This window comes from Dermacentor andersoni, chromosome 4 (genome assembly GCF_023375885.2).
Source record: "Dermacentor andersoni chromosome 4, qqDerAnde1_hic_scaffold, whole genome shotgun sequence".
In the NCBI taxonomy this organism is placed as follows: domain Eukaryota; kingdom Metazoa; phylum Arthropoda; class Arachnida; order Ixodida; family Ixodidae; genus Dermacentor; species Dermacentor andersoni.
This window is the reverse complement of record NC_092817.1, coordinates 111,525,142-111,543,850: the sequence shown is the minus strand read 5'-3', so window position 1 is coordinate 111,543,850 and position 18,709 is coordinate 111,525,142. Positions and strand designations below refer to the sequence as shown.

The 18,709-nt window shown below is 41.7% G+C and overlaps 1 protein-coding gene across 1 annotated transcript in view; it reads left to right on the top strand.

Annotated features, from left to right (window-relative positions):
- Nucleotides 1–415: 415 nt before the first annotated feature.
- Nucleotides 416–18,709, top strand: part of LOC126537477 (sialin-like) — a 35,554-nt gene continuing 17,260 nt past the window's right edge. Inside the window, exons 1-7 of the mRNA XM_055074236.2 lie at nucleotides 416–657; nucleotides 793–995; nucleotides 4,536–4,769; nucleotides 6,641–6,824; nucleotides 8,849–8,982; nucleotides 11,909–12,052; nucleotides 16,802–16,934. Coding sequence (XP_054930211.1) covers nucleotides 606–657; nucleotides 793–995; nucleotides 4,536–4,769; nucleotides 6,641–6,824; nucleotides 8,849–8,982; nucleotides 11,909–12,052; nucleotides 16,802–16,934 — 1,084 coding nt within the window. The 5' untranslated portion in view covers nucleotides 416–605. The remainder of the gene's footprint in view (nucleotides 658–792; nucleotides 996–4,535; nucleotides 4,770–6,640; nucleotides 6,825–8,848; nucleotides 8,983–11,908; nucleotides 12,053–16,801; nucleotides 16,935–18,709) is intronic.

Here is an 18,709-nt window from a genome sequence, read left to right as displayed (position 1 = left end):
ATGGCGATGCTCCGCCTTTTGTGCCACCCTCCTCTCTTGTTTACATCTTTCGCGAAACCACGCCGCGCTGCGCGTGGTTTCGCACGCGGAGCGCGCGCGCTCGCGCAACATCCGGCAGAGCACGGTGCAGGTAACACAGCGCAACAAGACACGGTGACTAACGCAAACCCGCCCACACAGCGCCTTTGCCACGGCACGAAACCTACCAGAGCAACACGTGTGCGCGCTCAAAAAATCAGAACAACGCCGCCATTGTGGCCCAAAAGGCGTGGCCATGCAGCAAAAAAAATAAAAAAGCAGCAAAAGAAATGAGAACCTATACGTCATTTCCGCCACACTTTTCTCCTAGCGCGCGGAGGGGGTAGGGCCTCTCCTTAGTTTCCTTCCTCCGTGGCTTGAACGTCTGCTGCTGCTGTCCGTCCGCGCATCTGTTTGTATGAGATTCTGGCGCTTTGAATTCCTGCGCTAGAGCTAGGCGTATTCCAGGAATTCAAGACAGCCGTCCAAGGCCTCGTAAATGCGCGACTGTTTCGGCAAGCACAATTGAACTGTCGCAAGATACCACAGCATCGTCCCTGCGTTCTCAGTCATCACTGCAGCGAATCATGGAATCCCCCGACGACTTTCCAAACGTGTCGATCATGATACGACGAAGACGTGAGCACTTTTAATTAAGTTATCTGGCTATACGACTGATACGCATTACCCATGCTGCCCAGCTCTCTCAGTCCTTGTGTTTTGTTTTCGCCAGCTGATGATGCCTGAATGAGTTGCGTAACTTCATTGTTACAGGTTTTCAAGTCCGTCATCTCATGCTCCTCATGATCTCTTTGGGAATTTTCTTGGTTTACTCCATGAGGGTAAATCTCAGTGTGACCATCATAGCCATGATCAACAGCACAGCCACGCGGGGGAATGAGAGCAAAGTGTTGACTTCTGAATGTCCCGTCTCTCCTGACAATGGCTCTTCGCTCTCCAATCAAAGTGACATTCCTGTAAATTGTATTCTTTATTTTTTCTATCCTTCTATTTCTTCCTGCTAGCGTGGCGTTCTCGCGCTCTTGTCATACGTCTGCATGCGTTTATGTGCGGTTAAAACAAGTAAGAGAAAACTGTGGTAATAAAGTGGCTTTCGTAAGCTTCCGCGTATACGGTAACCTCTCTTCCTGGCTTAGTAGGGTGCGGGGAACCCTGACGACTAGATTGGACATTGGATTTCGTGCGACTTGTGTGAAGTTAATCGGGGCGAATGAATTAAATCCGGGGCTCCTGATTTCCCTCACTGTTTCTGTATGCTTTAGTGTTCGTCTGCTTTTGTGCAGGTGATTTCATAATTTCATCAAAGGCGAGACGTAATTTATAATATTTTTCTGAAGCCTCCACGAGAGTAAAATCTTAACTGTGAATGCAAATCAAGCTGAACGACGTACGTGGGACCTAACTGTTGCGCGTTATCCCAGAAGTTTCATGTGAAAAAGCGGATCAGTTGCGACAGGTAAAAAGGAAAATTTGTAAGAGGACGAAATTTGTGCTAAACAACATTTCTGTGGAATCTAGTATGGAGTCAGTTTCATCTCCAAGCTGGTAGACATTGTTAAACTCCAGAGTGCCAAATGTTATGAATTAAATATTGTTAACCACGTTTGCCCAGCTGGTATGGGATGTAGACGAACAAAATGTCGCAGATACTCATAATCTTGCATTCTTATTGTTTTATTTTTATCACTGTAGGATGCTGTTATAGTTATTTGCAGCATAAAGGTGCTAGCTGATATGAACCATAAAGGCATGATTGAACCAAATGTGTCGTCTCTGAAAAAGTAGCTTGAAAGAAGAAACAAATAAAGCTTATAACAGAGGGGGTTATTAGGTTTACTCAATTGAGCCAAGTTTCTCTGAACCTTCTGCGCCTATTAGCGGAGCACTGCACCTTTCTGTTTGTGGTGCCGTGAACCTTTTCTGAATGGAACAAATCTATTATAACAGCCAGGGCAGTCTTTTGTTCCGGCTGCATTCTTGTGCCCATTGTTGTGATATATTGTTGCACGCACTGCTGCCTTTTCATAAAGCACATTTGGCATATATTCTCAAAAGGCAGTGTGTCAGTGAATTCAAGAAATCAAGAAATGCTTATGCATTGCAGCAAACATTAAGTTTGCTCATCAATGACAAAAGGCTTACTGAGTGCAGATGGGGAAATAAAAAAAAGTAGTTCTTACCAAAATGTGTAACACTGACATGATTCCTTATGAATGTTGATTTCAGGGGTTGCAGAAACTGCTTGTGGTAAAGAGCTCGGGCGGGTGATCTTATCCCAGGCAATTCCTGATTGCGGGCGCATTTCCCAAGAAGGTTATTGAAGCATAGTGGCTACTTCAATTGAGGGTCGAACTGATAAGCAGAGGAACATTTTAAGAATTTGGGGTCCAGAGTGGATTGGTCCTTGCCTTGTCTGCCAACCATTTGTGTGTACCTGTGTGTGTACAGCTTGAACTTTTGTGACAGCCATTTGTTCTATGGCTATAGTGCATTTATAATTGATCGACTGCCTGTTTTGATGGAACTAAGGAATAAGGATCATGTGTCTCTCTCATCTGCATGCTGTATTTGCGGTCATGTGATGTCCGTGTTGAGTATGCCATGCAGGATTGTCCAACATTGGGCATTTCACTTTCCTTGCGGCTTGCAATATTTAAAAAATTATGGGGTTTCACGTGCCAAAACCACTTTCTGGTTATGAGGCACGCCGTAGTGGGAGATTCCGGAAATTTTGACCACCCAGGGTTCTTTAACATGCACCTAAATCTAAGTACACAGGTTTTTTCTCATTTCACCCCCATCGAAATGCGGCCACCGTGGCTGGGATTCGATCCCATGACCTTGTGCTTAGCAGCCCAACACCATAGCCACTAAGCAACCACAGCAGGTCGGCTTGCAATCTTCAGTGCATTAAGGAAAGTGTTAGTTGTCCTAACTGTGAGAGCAAATGAGAAAAAAATAGTCACTGGTGGACAGTAACTATCCTTTGATGATGCCTTTGGAGATGTAACATTTTGTTCACTAAAGTGTATAGAATATCGGTAATAAAGTTAAGGTCAGAAAATTAAAAAAAAAGAAAGGTAATAAAATTTTTAAAATTTGAGATTCGACTATAATGCATGTTCTTTGGTAAAAGTTTGCCAAAGGTGTTCTTTCTTGTAGAAGGTGGTTTTAGCAAATTCATACTGATTTTACCATCTATAGAAAAGCAAGATAAGTGATATTGTAGAGCTACAATACCTGTTCACCTTCATTAGTTTAGTAGTGATGGCATGAATTATCTTCAGCTTGCTGTGTTATCACTCTTTCTCTATACTCTCTTTAATCTTTTTATTTTTTATTATTCTTATTATTTTCATTGTTGTGGGATGAGAGATCCTTTGGTGTCTGTAATTAAGCAATTGTGCAGTGCTGCTGTATGCCATTGTCAACTGGTATTATAGTTTCTTTGAGTTGCAAACCTAAACGCAAGGAGTATGCACCAGCAGTCAGTTCCTGTTTAGGATTGTTGTTGTTGATATAGGTAAAATTGTGTTATGCCAGAAATGAACCAAGGGCCCTAAATTTAGTACCTATAGTGCAATTTAGTACAGTTCCTACAGTGTAAGTTCACTTAGCCAGCTGATCACAATGGCAAAAGTTACAAGGGCCCCTCACAGGGTGCCATTGTAAATTTGGGTTATGTGCTGAAGTTGCAGGGCGTGCACCATCTAGGGAACATGCTACAGCAATAATTTTTCAACTTGCTTCATTATCAGAGGAGATAGGAGGAACTGAAATGCTGCGTTGCCGCGCTGCCAGAAGGCAAGCTTCACTACCAACGTAGACACACTCTCCTGCGTTAGCTAGCCGTCCGCAAGTGACATTTGTTCCCTGCATCTTCTCATACCAGAGCTGAGGAATCGCATCACGTTTACATTATGAGCCCCACCTTTACTTCTCTTCTCTTTGCAGCGTGGTAAACTTCCAGGGGTGGTGTTACATGTTATGCATTGGGCAATTTACTGAACTCTCGTGGAATAATCACTGACGTTGTGGGTTGCTGTGTCTTATGTAGAGGAATTTGTGTGTGTTTTACCTTCACTTTGGCTGAAAGCAGGGCTCCCTCGAGAGGAGGAATGGCGTGTGGGCTTTAGTTTGAAATTTTAGCTGTTTTTGCATTGTCCAGCCGTTTGATACAGTACAGACACAGTTGCCATGCCACGCTTGTCTGTTAGCAATGGCCAAACCTGGTGAGGCGCCCTTTAAGAGCTAAAATATGAGAACACAAGAATAGGGACAATAGAAAGTGCTGTAAACACAGTGCTATGAATTTGGCTTCCTACCTTCCCCCCCCCCCCCCCCAAAGAAAAAGCGACTTATCATACTTCTGCTCATTTTTTTAAAAAACTAGCATTTAGGCACAGTTTGCCATGTGCACTTGATCGCATTAGCCCTGGCGTTGCTGGTACTGATGAACCTTTTTTTTTCTTGCATGTTTTTTCTCATTCACATAGAGTGGAGAGTTCCTCTGGGACCAAGAAACACAAAGCTATGTGCTCAATGCCTTCTTTTATGGTTACATTGTGACACAAATCCCTGGAGGCTGGCTCTCTGAAGTTGTCGATCCAGGATGGGTCTTTGTCAGTGGAATTGCTATCACTTCTCTTCTTACACTTGCTACAGCTGTTGTCGCAAGAGCTAGCTTTGCTGCATTCCTGGTTCTTCGGGTTCTGGAAGGAATCGCTGAGGTAACTAAGAACTGCTATGCCGCTATAGTGTTGTGTGTGTGTGCTTCTTTCTCCAGTGGCAGCTACTTACTGAAGGTATACAGCTTTTGTGAAAGGTATCCAGTTCACTGTGTATGTGAGACAAGCTTATTTCAGGTTATTTAATGGGGTTCCTTGGCATTCGTCGCTCTAAAAAGTTAGAAAGGTTATGAATAAAAAAATAATTATAAAGTTCTCAATGTTCAGTAGCCTAGAGCACCTGAAATGAATAGAAATTTCACTAAACAACCCGGGATGTGCTCCGCCCACACGCAACATTGCCTGTGTGCAATAATGTTTGACATGGGAAAAGATGATGGGGGTTTGTGTTCTTTTATTTTGAGTAATACGAATTGTTGCTGATTCAAAGGCCCCGGCTGAAAAGGGACATGTTGGGCGAATATGACTTATGGTACAATAAGAGCATGGCAGTAATCTTTGTAACTTTGCTATCATAAAAAAAAACTAATTTTATTGCGAAACAGCTCTACAGATGCTACTAGTGCAATGCAAATGTACTTAACTCATAACATAAAGTGCAGTTAAAGAAAGAGGGATAAATGAGTACCCTTTCTAGCTGCAAGTTGGTTGCATTTAATTCGAGAGTTTTAAGGTATGTATCTTTGTGCTTCAATGTATGTGTGCTCTCCATGTTTTCCTTATCTGTGCTATTTTATTTAGCACTTACACTTGAAGGTGCATTTGTATAGATTGCTTACTCACAGGTGACACAGTAATGCTTCTTCATGTCAAGTAAAACTGTTTCCTATATGAATGCCTATTCATTCCTAATAGAAGAAACAAAACAGCTCCGGTGTGACTGCCCATCATACAAACATGAGAGACTTGCCCTGTGGACAGCTTTAGAGCACCTAGATGACTGGCATTTTTCAAAAAAGCAGATCCTGGACCATGGCTTTGTGCATCGTAGATGCACAAAGTCACAAAAGTGCTGCTGCGTTTCTTGAAATGCACCAGCCTGTATGACCGCATGCGATGAACTAAATGATAAGTACTTCATTGGGTGTCTATGTGTGCACATGCTATAAACATGTCTCCTCCTTCCCATATTTCTCCAATGCAGGGTAGCCAACCAGGCCTAGCCTGGTTGACCTCCCCCTTATCCTTTAATTCTCTCTCTTGTACAGTGTAGTAGAAAGCACACTGAGGACATGGTGGCTTGGTGGCTGGCGCATTCAGCTGTTGAGCAGTTTCATAGCTCTAGATTCTAGCCGCAGGCATGTGCATTATTTAGGGGCAGAATTCGAAATGCGTGTGCATAGAGGTTTTGGTGAACATTAAAGAACTCCAACTTGTCAAATTCGATTCCCTACTATGGCATCCCATGCAGTCCATATGCAATTTGGGAATAAAAACCAACTAGTCAATAAAAATTAAAAGAAAAACTGATGCAGAGGTTAACTGTGTTAAAGAAATTGCGCATTTATATTGGACCATTATATAGCCTTTGTCCTGCTGTGGATTTTGATGATGATTTTGATTACAACCTAAAGATACAACCCAAAGGGCCTCCATCCTTAACTGTCATAAACAGGCTTAATTATGGCTGTCCGGAGTGCAATTTTTTAAATGTTTGTTCAATTTTACCAGAGGAAGAATATTCGTTGTGAATTAAAAAACTGTTCCAGCTGTGCAAGTACTGTGCTTTCAAATTACAATGAGCTTGTGCAGTTGTACTGACCTGCGCACTGCTTTGCTCCATCGATAAGTGTTGTTACTGGCAACCATAAAACTTTAATTCTTGTGCGTTTTTCTTCTGGAGTTTCAGCTGCAGGTATGGTACATATTGCGTTTCAGTGTGTTGATTATGCGATGATGTAACTGCTGTGCAGGGGGTAACGTACCCATCCATGTATGCCCTACTTGCCCGGTGGTCTCCCGTCAATGAGCGAAGTGTGATGGCTGGCATCAGCAATATTGGAAGCCTCTTGGGCACTGTGGTCACACTACCACTATCGGCTATGCTCTGCAAGCATGGCTTTGCGGGGGGCTGGCCATCTGTCTTTTACCTCACAGGTACTTGCAGGTCGTTCTCCTCTAGTGGCCCGACCACACGTGCACACCAGCGTTAGCTTGCACCTCTGGTTGTAGAAGAAGCTACTATAATCTCTGGTTAAAAGGCTTCCGAGAACCAACACACTTTCTCTCCTCGCCCGCCAGTCAATATGCCCTCCCTTTTTATTTTTAAAAATTTTTTTATATAAACAATACTGCGAGCCTTGTGCAGGTCCGAGCAGAGTGTGCACAAAAGAACTTGATTAGACACAAGATAAAAGTACACATGTCAATCAGTGGTAGGTACAGTTGGGGATGGCATTGAGTTCCAATCGTTAATATTTCATGGAAAAAAGGAATACTTGAACACTTCAGTATGTACGAAATATGGGGTTAAAGTGCTGGATTGGTGGCGCCGGGTGTGTCTAGTTGTTAAAAGTTTAATATATATAGATGGCTCAATGATTAATTTATTACTAATAAGTGCCGAAAGAAAGTCGAGGCGCAATTTTTTTCTTTGTAAAGCTAGTAACTGTATACCATTTGTTGCTATAAGTTCCATGAGGGAATCATACTGCGAGAATTTAGAAAAAATAAATCGAACTGCTTTTCTCCATATTCTTTCGAGCTTTTTAATGTTAACGTCAATATAGGGATCCCAGACTGCAGATGCATACTCAAGTGTAGGCCGCATAAAGAATGTGTTGCAGAGACGTTTTATACTAGCCAGCGTGTTTCTTAATTTGTGTCAGAGTAAGAGTTTACAAAGGCTGATGCACACACATTGTCAATATGAATGTTCCAGGATGGATAGTTAGTAATAGTGACTCCCAATTATTCATAGTTAGTAAGCTCTTGTGTAAGTCTGACGAACCTAGCTGATAAATGTGTCTTAGTGGGTTTTTTCTGTATGTGTTTCATAAAATAAGGCTTTTTTTTTCATATTGTTTAAGTTGTTTTTAAGTTCGAGTTGATTGTTATGGGAAGTTATATCTCTGTACAAAACACAATCATCAGCAAATGGTCTAATAGTAATGTTTCAGTAAACTGCATTGACAAGACATTAATGTACAAAAGGATAAGTGACAGTCCGAGTACACTACCTTACAATACTCCCGATGTCACTGGTAGACAGTCCGATTGTTGCCTATTGATCACAACCTACTGTTTATGATTGTTCAAGTAATCGGTAATCCACTGCATAATATTAGGTGGAAACATCGCATTTAAAAATCTTTTCTAAGTGAATCATGAGGTACACGATCAAATGCTTTGCTAAAATCTAAAAGAATCATGTCTGATTGTCTGTTAGTGTAAAGAGAAGAGGCTAGTGAGGGAATCACCGTAATTAGCTGACTTACCATTGAGAATCCTTTTCTGAAACCATGCTGGTGAGGCGCTAAAGTTGGAGTTTTTCTTGGGAAACTGGTTAATTTGCTTAGCAATGATATGTTCAATTAATTGACAACAAGATGATATTAAAGAAAAAGGACAATAATTCTGTACAACAAGGTGATCTCCTTTCTTAAATTAAGATAATTAAGGTTATTTTCAATTGGAACATGCAGTAGATATTTATCCGCATGACCACCCCATCGCTTACTTACATTCCAGATTAGGCACTGAAGTCGCAATGAAATTAAACTTCTTGCAGATTTCGTGCTCAACAATTTCTTGCCCCACATGTGGATTTTCTTTCTTTCTTTTTTTTTTTAGATGTTCTGGAAGGCAGTGCATACTTGTTAAATACTGATTTTGGAATGTTGGGACAAAATGTGTCAATATACTGCACCTTCCATTGATCAACTTTGCATGCTGCGAGTTTAATGCGTAATGTTGATATATCTTATTTTGTTTGGTTCCAAGTAAACTGTTCTGTTCTAAACTAATTTTATGCTGGTTTTGATTTTGTCTGAGTGGTGGTAAACAAGCCACCTTACTAATAATAACATTGTCTCAGGTTTAGGCAACCAAGTGTGCCCTGGTTTTGCGACATTGAAGTCTCTGTTCACACCTGCCTTCTTTTCTTATTTTTGTTTTTCCAGGACTCCTGGGTGTTGTATGGTCCATATTTTGGATACTTCTAGCTTCTGGCAGTCCTGAAAAACACAAGTTCATCTCAATGGAGGAACGCATCTATATAGTTCATTCTCGGGACGCCAAGTTCTCAGAGCACAAGGTGACTAGAGTACTGTTCGTGACACTCATATATCCACATAACGAAGTAAAGCCTGCGTTAGCTTTATGCATTTTTCTCCTGAAAATGTGGTGGTGATGATGACTTTTATTCCTGCTAATGATTTGCACTCCCATTTAATGAAAGGCAACATTATTTGATGCCAGGAGCAGGATGCAAATGTAAAAATGTGGTTACAAGATAGACGCGTACATGTTTCTGCATCATTGCTATTGATGAGTGTTTCTTCTGCTGCTATTATATGTGAAAGTCTGCAAGGAACTGCACAGGCTGTTTTAACAAAAGAGAGTTTTGCATTAGGGGGACGCAAGCGTTGTGGCCCCCTAGCACTTGCACATACCGCGCATGCACATACCCTTACATAGAGGTCTACGCATGCACAGTAGACCTCTATGACCCCAAGCACTAGCGGACCCCAACGCTTAGGTCCCCCTAATCTAAAACTCTCTGAAGTCTTGCTTCTGTTAAGGGGTCTAGTGTTGTTGAGAGCACATCAACAACATTTGCATGTGTAGTATCGCGCTCAATATGAGCAACAGTGTACAAGCGCATGGCAAAGCACTCTACCAAGATGGATAAGGGCACCGGTCGGTGCTGTTTTCTTGATATAAAGGGAGAGGGTTCTGGTGCTCTTATTTCGAAGTTGGCCCCTTGCTTTATTTAGCCCTCACTCCCAGTTTAGTGCACACAATCTTTATCTCACGAAAATGATAAGGACAGATAGTGGTCACATATTGTGCGACCTATGCGTTATTCATTGTTATAAGCACGTCAACCGGTAAATATCACAGATAAGAGACAGTGAGTTTGCAGCAAGGTTTATATTGTGTGCATTGCTATTGTACACAGGGACAGAGAGAGAGAGAGCAACTGTCGGCCCTGAGTGGTAAAGCAGAAACCACTGTGACAACGCATCCATGGTGCAAATCGGTGCTGCTATCCAACCTGGGAGAGCGTTTTGCCACGTGCTCATGCATTGCAGCTCATACTAAACGATAGAGTGCTTGTTTGGAGGCATTATAGCATGCAAATCACAAACAACAAATTTCCAACACATCTTTGGCACGGGTATTGACTGGCGGAAATGTGTGATAGTTTTGTTGTTGTCTCTTGACCGGAACATATGCTCTGCTTCTGCATATATTAAGTTTGCTACCATATCATCTGACTCTGTCATCTCAACATTTTAATTTCGACTTGTGGCTTTTATGTAAATTTGACACAAGGTCAACACTAACTTTCTCTTTATAAGCGCTTCTTGTAATTTTTCAAGTTTAGCAAACTGCTTGGTCTTTGTTTGCACATGGTCTACGAGATCATACGTTTTGTGAACTGTGCGTTCCGGCATCCCAGAGACCATGGTCAGTGCTTTTGCTTTCCTCCTGCCTTGTGAGCTGCTTTCAGCGTTGGCTAGCTCTGGTACAGTTACGCTTTGATATAACGAACTTCAATATAATGAAATTCTCAATATAATGAAGTATTCAACTTTTGATAACTTGTGAATAGAACACCATGTATTTTGAACCTCAGTATAACCAAGTGTGTTTATGCACGTTTTTAGTATAAGGAAATGTCACTGCTGCTGTGCAGAAATATAGAGGCAATAAGCAGAAGCTTTGGCAGGTGCAGATGGTAAATTAGTTGAAGTAGAAGTGGCTGCTTGCAAACGCACATCTCAAATTGTGCACTGCATGAATAGGAGCAATTACCGAAGCAAAGTAATGTCTTGCTCCATATCAAGTCCAAGTGCTATAAGATTCTATCACTTCCCATACACTGTATACTTTCAATGTGAGTGAAAGCATGCGAGGGTGAGCCGAGAAGGATGGTGGTTTGGCGAGCACTGTCTTCCCATGCGGGCAAGGGGAAAGGGGGAGAGGAGAAAGCTTGGGGTAATGCAATCAAAAATGTGCGAGGGGGGCGGAGGGGTCAGGTTGGTGAGCGCCTCCTTTCCTAGCTCGACCATAGCTGCGCATGGCTGTTGGCGTGACTGAGCGCATAGACAGCCCATGCGCCCTGTTTTAGAGGTAATCTGCTGTGTGTGCAAAGACGGGGTGAGATGAGATCGCATGGCACTATGTGCGCTGTCCTCCTGCACGTTTAGTGCCAGAGGTCGCATACTCTTGGGTTTCAGAGACACGTTGAAGCTAGAGGTAATCAAAGCATTCGCTCCCTACACTTTTAATGATAATGTTGTCGTGCTGCGGGTGACACTATGAGCTGCTAAGGGGGAGTGGACATGAAAGCCTGACTGGCCAATGTGAAGGTATCATCAACATGGCATAAGACCATATCTTTCATCGCCAACACTCAAATTCGACAGAAAGATTTTTTTTCTCAGCCAAGTTTGTTTTTTGCCAATTAGCTGATAATTCAGAAACTCTTGCAGCACCTTCCACCTGAAAAAATCCATCAGCATCTCTCTTATTTGCATAAAAGGTCGAATTTCAATATTGCGAAATTTTGTTATAACAAAGCAAATTTGCCGATTTTACCGACTTCATTATATTGAGTTTGAACTGTACTTTGTATGGGTGGCTCTTTGCATCGATCTAACATGACCTGGCATCGTAATGCTCTTGACACCACTGTGAAGGCGCTGGTCAATGCCCACGGTGAAAGTGCATAAGAAATTTGTTTCTTGCAATTCAGGCATGACTCACATAAGGCTTCTTTTGTAAAGTTCTGCTATTTTGCTAGTTGTCCGCAGCATTGTCGCACCAGAAGAGCATATGAATTTTACTGGTGGTAGACAATACTTCACGTTCAAGGAACGTAAACTGTGAGTGTCAGGCCACGCACGTCTGTATCATCAAGTGCACCAGTGCACTTTGTGCCGTATGTGTGCACGGCCAATGTCAGTTGTTTTTCTGTTGAGCTAATGAATTATTATTTTTTTTAATTACAGCCGGTGCCTTGGCTCAGCATACTGACATCAAGGGGTGTGTGGCTTTGTGCTCTAGTTAAGTTTTGTGCAAGCTGGAGCTTTTATACTTTGCTCACGGAGCTTCCAAGCTACTTGTCCAATGTACTGCACTTCGATATTCAAAAGGTATGTGCCACTAACAATCTGTCTTTCAATTTGTTGCATGCACTATGCAGTAAAATGACATTTATCTCTACATGTCATCATCAAGAGCACTGCCACCACACCACCATTAACCAAATAGATTAGCATTCCTACTGCAATTATATTTCTGTGTGCCAATTCCCCATCCCCATTCGCTATTTGCAGATTTGATATCACTACTATTGAAAAGTTGGCTTTTCCACCAAGCTCTCTGAATTACTGTGATGGACAAAATTAAATAAAGAAATGAAAGTAATAAAACACATACATCTGGGGCACGACTGAAAATAACACAGGTGCTTTATCAGGCTAATAACATTTCCAAATATAAAATAAATAAGTTGGGTGGAGGGCTGAATAGTTACATTTATGCAAATGCTGTATATTTTTCTTATATGTGACTTTACTCCAACAGATTGTAGATTATCCATTCCACATATTACACAGCTTGCCTGACTGCATTCATGCCTCCTAATCCCATAAAAGTCATGTGCGCACGTGCCCAATTTACCCTGTTGTCGTTCTGTTGATGTTATGTATAGTATTGTATAGTTTTCCTTTACTCCCCAAATTTTTTAGCATTCAGTGGAAATACCAGGAAAAGTAGAAGACATTCACCAAATGTCTTCTATTTGCTGCCGAACTTAATCATTTCAGGACACTAAGTATTCATCAACGAAATTTTTATGAGTCGCAAATGAAAAAAGCTCTACCACTCTACTACTCTACCAATTCTACTAACACTCCTCTTAGGTGCAATAAACCAATATTTATTGCACTTCACTTGCCATTGGAAACCTCATCATCCGATGCATTGTAAAAAAATTAAGCTACTTCAGCTGGCAGCATCGGTGGGTAACTGTGATTGGCATCTGAATAACTTTTACGTAACATTGTAAGCGCATTGCTGGCATTTCCTCTGTGGCGTGGCGTGCTCGGGACGAGCGGCTGAAACAGCCTAACACATGCATACAAAAACCAAAATGCAACCAAAAGCAGGGAGCACTGTGACTTTTCGCATGAGAAAGTGATGATGATGATAACCAAGTGGTGATTTTTGTAACGGGTGCAGTTAATGACCGAAAAATTAGGCAGTCTGAAAATACAAATGCATCCCTTTAACTGCTCTCAAAGGCTCAAATTGCCACAGCCACGTCTGAAATAGCGTTAAAATCCTGCCAGTAGAATTATCAGTAGTGGCGTGTGAAGATTCGAAATCGAATATTCAATTCAAATTAGTTAGTATCCGATTTGATTCAAAAGACACTTTTACTATTCAAAATATTCAAACCCCCGAAAATTTCTGTTTTTTAAGTTAGCTTCGCCGCCTTACAGCTACGCCGTGTGGCGAAGCGTACAAACTTTATTGCGGTGATCATCATTAGCCTATTTATGTCCACTGGCAAGATGGAGGCCTCTCTCAGTAATCTTTGATTGCCCCTCTCTTGCGTACCAGGTGACTCTATGTTATGCCGGTCGATTTTCTAGTTCATCACACCATGTATTTCTCTGCCATCTCCAACTACACTTCCCTGCTCTTAGCGACCATTCTGTAACTCTGGTAGACTACTACTACTACCGGTTATCTGCCTTACGTTTTACATGACCATTTCTTCCTCTCAATGCCAACTGGAATATTGTCTGTCCCCATTTGTTCTCCAATCTGCTGTCTTCCTGTCTCTTGATGTTAGACCTATAATTTCTTGATAAATCGCTCACTGTGCAATCTTTAACTTTTTCTCAAGTTTCTTTGTTAACCTCCAGTTACAGAATTTTAATTATTGGTCACTGAAGCACAACTATAGAAGTGAACATGTAGGAAACACTACTATGGAAAATCAGCTGCAAGAAAGCATTAGTTCAATTTCATGTGAAATCAGACTGAAAGAAATGGATGAAGGGTGCTTTAGTGCAAAGTTTTGTTAAAGATTTAGAATGTATTTCAATAGAGGTGCATCAGTTGCTCATCTTGTGGTGACTCTGTGAGCTGAAACAAATGTCATTGATGATTTAATGACTTTAATGAAGGCAAAGCCTCAGTCAATATTCAAGCCGTGCCTTGATGACAATTAGGGGTGTGTGAATTCTTGAATATTGCTGAATCAAATCGAATAATGAATGTTCAAATAATTCACTTTGCAAATTGAATATCTACTGTTAGATTTTTTGAATATTCAGTATTATTCAGTGTAGCGACCCATCCATGGCTGCATGTCACGTCTGTGCCGCGATGTCTGTCGTACTTGGTGCTGCCCAAGCAAGCGTTTAACTTCATTTTCTGTGGAAAAGGATCATCCCGCCTGACATAACAGCGGACTTTGGGCACTGCGAATGCTCTTCGATGTTGGCCCGATGCAGGGATCGCACACACAGCACCGAAACGCTGCGATTCACAGAATGGAGCTGTGTCGGCCGAGGCACATCTGTGAATCTGTTGGTGCAAGGTCTGTCTTGGTTGACAGGACCGATCAGTATGGTAACGTGACTTGGACAGAGAGACACGCGACAAAAGACAGCGTGTGCGAAGATTAGGCTGATTGGCCACTAGTAGGCACGCAGATCATGTTGGCTAGGCAGCGATGGACTTCATGCCGCTTCAACAGCTGTCAATCTAACCCGCACGTGTGATCTCAGGACCTATCACTGATCAGCCACCCGTACCAACATACAGCGGCAAGCATTCCGCAATGACTTGCGGCCTGTTGCCACATCAGCCAACAGCAAATTTTCATCACAGCCGCACTGCCTAGGCCATTGGGCCTAATCGTCGCTGCTTCATCAGGCGCCTGCGGCTAAAGTTGCGGTTTGGTGCCGAATCAAATCAGATCTATACGCAGCAGCTGTGTAGCACTCGGAAATCCAACTTATTGCCTCGTGAATGCCTGATATGGCAACAGAGTTGTTCACGGCCACCATCTTTGTGACATGCCATATGGCAGCCTCTAGTTCCCAACGCCGTTCGTAAAGACACATATTGTCTCTTTTTGTAGCTTCGGGCCAACTGTCACAAGACTAGCTTTGTATTTATATGGTGGTCATGGAAGTGTCATGACCTGGTTGCATGCATTTGCTCGGACACAGGGTGAACAAAAAATGGGCGCTGCTGTGACCCTCCATATTTCAGAATCGGTGGTTAACGAGTCATGTGGTTTGTGGTCCTTTCCTCTGCCTAGCAAACTGGCCTTATGATAACCTCCCTGCTGTAAAGTTGGGATAGCCCTTCTGTATTTTGGAGAAAAACTAGAAAGCAAACCTTTCTATGTAATAAATAAAAGATTGCCGTAAAACACAAGTCCACTATTAAACTGAGAACCTCATTGGTATTCAGTACAACAGAACATCAATTATTCATTAGTTTCAGAGAAAAAAAAAAGGCACTTTATTCTATACAACAGAAATTCCATTAATGAAAAACATTTTCAAGACCTTCATATACTAGAACTGAGCTGTAATCAGTACTGGCATACTAATTTGGTGTCCTCTTTAATAAGAGACCTTACTGTATAACTTGATTTCTGTGTACTTGAGCTACCGATAACTTGCTCCTTTCTTGTTATGCAATGGTAGGAGACCTCATAGCATCTGCAGCATCACATTTTCTTGCTAAAAGTTTGTAAGCTTTAAATTTTGTGAGAAGTATTCTGATATTCGATTTGATATTCGGCGTTTTTTTTTCTTGACTCGATTCAATATGCTATCAGAAACCTACTATTCGGTATTCACACACCCTTAACGACAACCATGTCAAAGATGTTTGTGCTGTGATTTTTGCAAACTGTAGCCTGAACATCTGGATGAATGGAAGTTAGCGTTGCGTCATGCCATGCAGTTATAACTGGGAAATTGGGGGATTTCCTGCCAATGCAAAATTTGGATCCAGTGAGTTAAGTTAAGTCAGAGGCACTGCTTTCCAGTGAAAATGGAGTCAAAAACTTTATGCAGAAGAATACAACAGAAAACAAGAGGCGACGTTGTTTAATCTGTAAATTTTCCAGTTTTCCCAGATTTCAAATAACCTTCAATAGCCGTTGATTGCGTAGTGTAAAGGGCATACAGGAGAATTTTATGAGAGAACTGTGTTGTATCTTAGAAACTGAGTTCTAAGACACTTTCTTAGAATGGAAGACTTGCTATGAATAGTCAATCGCTATTAGAGAAGGTTTATAGGTTTATAGAATTATGCAAAATGCACGGTGCAAATTTTACGAAAAACATTCACTGTTTTTTCTTAAACAGCTTCATACATTTCCGATGCATCGATACAGAAAAACACACATAAGGAAATAATTCATAGTCTGGCTTAAAGGTACACTAAAGAAAAATATCTAATCGAGCTAGATTCAAAGATTAGGCTTCTATAATAATGAATTCATCATTTGTAATGGAGCAAAGCTTTTGTAAAAGCGAAAATTGTGAAAATGGGAAATTTCCATGGGGCCACCCATGATTTTACGGGGCTACCTCTTATGTTGTCAGCACTGGCTGGTGCACAGAAAGCAGCAGAAAGGGAGGTCATGGTGGAGATTACATAATCTCATCTGTTTTGGCGCAGGTAATTCATATTGAGGGGCAGCAGCCTAGTGACAATTTTATGTGCAACAAGGTCATCATGTCAGCGCAAAGAAAAGCATGGTAGACTTTTAGAGAAATAACCTATCGATATAACTCAGCTTAATATTTTCCTTTAGTGTCCACTTAAAGTGTGTTACATATTAGAACTTCATCTTTCAGGACGGTTTCATGAATGCCAGCATATACTTGGGCCAAGCACTTGTTGGAATCCTTTGTGGCTTCATGGCTGACAAGCTTCACAAAAAGCAAGTCCTTGGTGTAACCGCCATAAGAAAGACTTTCGAGTGTGCAGGTATGTTGACGACCATTGTTGTGCACTTGGTTTCATAATTGTTGCTGTTACATTACATTGGATCCTTGTTATACTAAACCAGTCAGGATAGAGCTAAATCTTTTATTGCATCAAAAGCGTGCAACAGTCCGTCATATAATAGGCAGGACTGTTCTTTAGTCTTTCTTAGCCCATAATAACTTTTGTTACTGTATTAGAAGCTTCTTTGGTACAAGTTCACTTCAAACTTTTCTTTATCAAAATGTAGAACCTTGTTCATACGTTTTGGAAAAACCATATGATAAACATATGATCCGAAGTAACGAAAAACATTCGATAGACTCAACATGACATCTACGTTTACATCTACGTAATGCAAAGTGTCGCACGATTCGTTCCGGCACGAAACGCTGATGCACGTCGAGCTGGTGGTGCTCCGGCGGCCCGAGACGCATTTTGTTCTTTTCCTATTGCGTTGGGTTCTAAGAGGGCGACAGGAAACTGTCAAAATCGAGCTGGTGGTGCATCGCCAGATGCTGCCGAAATGAACCGCCATGCCCACATTGCGCTGCCTGCAGCAGGTAACAGCGACGCATTTGGATTATCGCCTACTAAAGGCATGCACGGCACTATGCACCACGTGCTGTAAAACAGATAGGTAAAGATGGTTATCACAGTAGGTTTGGTGGTCATAGCTGTAAATGCGGCATGTGACGACCCAGGAGGCCAATTGCTTGTACCGGAATAATAAACTGTGTGAGCCATCGTTTTTACATGTGACGGGTAGCTATATATTGTTCTTGATTGGGCCTGCCTCACGCCTTTTCTTGTTGACATGGGATCTAGAGGCTGGAAAATGTATACGATCACAGTCTGCAGCAGGGACCCAGATAGCCACAAACATCCAATAGATGTACCGGATTTATCCATACATCCAGCAAAAAATGGGATGTCCTATGGATGTCCTTTACAGGCACATACATATACGGGACTTATAATGGCATCAAAGTTTTGGATGTCCACTGAACATCTATTTAGTTAATTGATCAGATGTACAGCAGAAAAAATTTTGGATGTCTATAGAACATCTCTAAGAACATTACCTCAGACGTACATCGCACAAAGTTTTAGACGTCCATGGAACATCTATAAAGTTTGTACTTTAGACGTGCATTGCAGTCCCCCGATAACTTTCGCATTGTATGCGCCCTTGTATGATTTTGACATGGGCGATGCTACGTAGTTGGTGCGACTATATCGTGCTGTACCATCAATTCACAGGTAGTGGACGTCCACAAGACGTCCCATTCTTGTGTTGCACATCGATCAATCGTTGCTACTTCATAAAATGGATATTTGCGCATGAAATGTAAATTTTTTCAATGCAACGAAATGCACAAGCAGTGGGCGAAGCGAAAGAATGTACGTGCACCCAAACCTTCCGTGTTGCAGATTCTGAGTTTTGTAGACTACTTTGTTTCCAACTTTGAAAAGTAATTGAAAAACAAGGTACAGTATATTCAGCAATCAACTGATGTATAGCAGAAAAAAAGTGCATGAAAATTATGTGAAGGGACTCTACTTTTGTTAAGCCCCACCAAACGTTTTAAAACGTCGACAAATCTCGCCTGTGCAAGTTATTGCCTGGCCTCCGATAGTTGACACTCAGTCTCGGAGGCCATGTGCATCGAATGCAAGGAGCCGGTAGCACGGCATAAATGTCGCACTAAATTAAGGATGACATTTAAAGACATTAGAAAAGTTAAATGATTTTAAACAGATCTAACATAGCATTA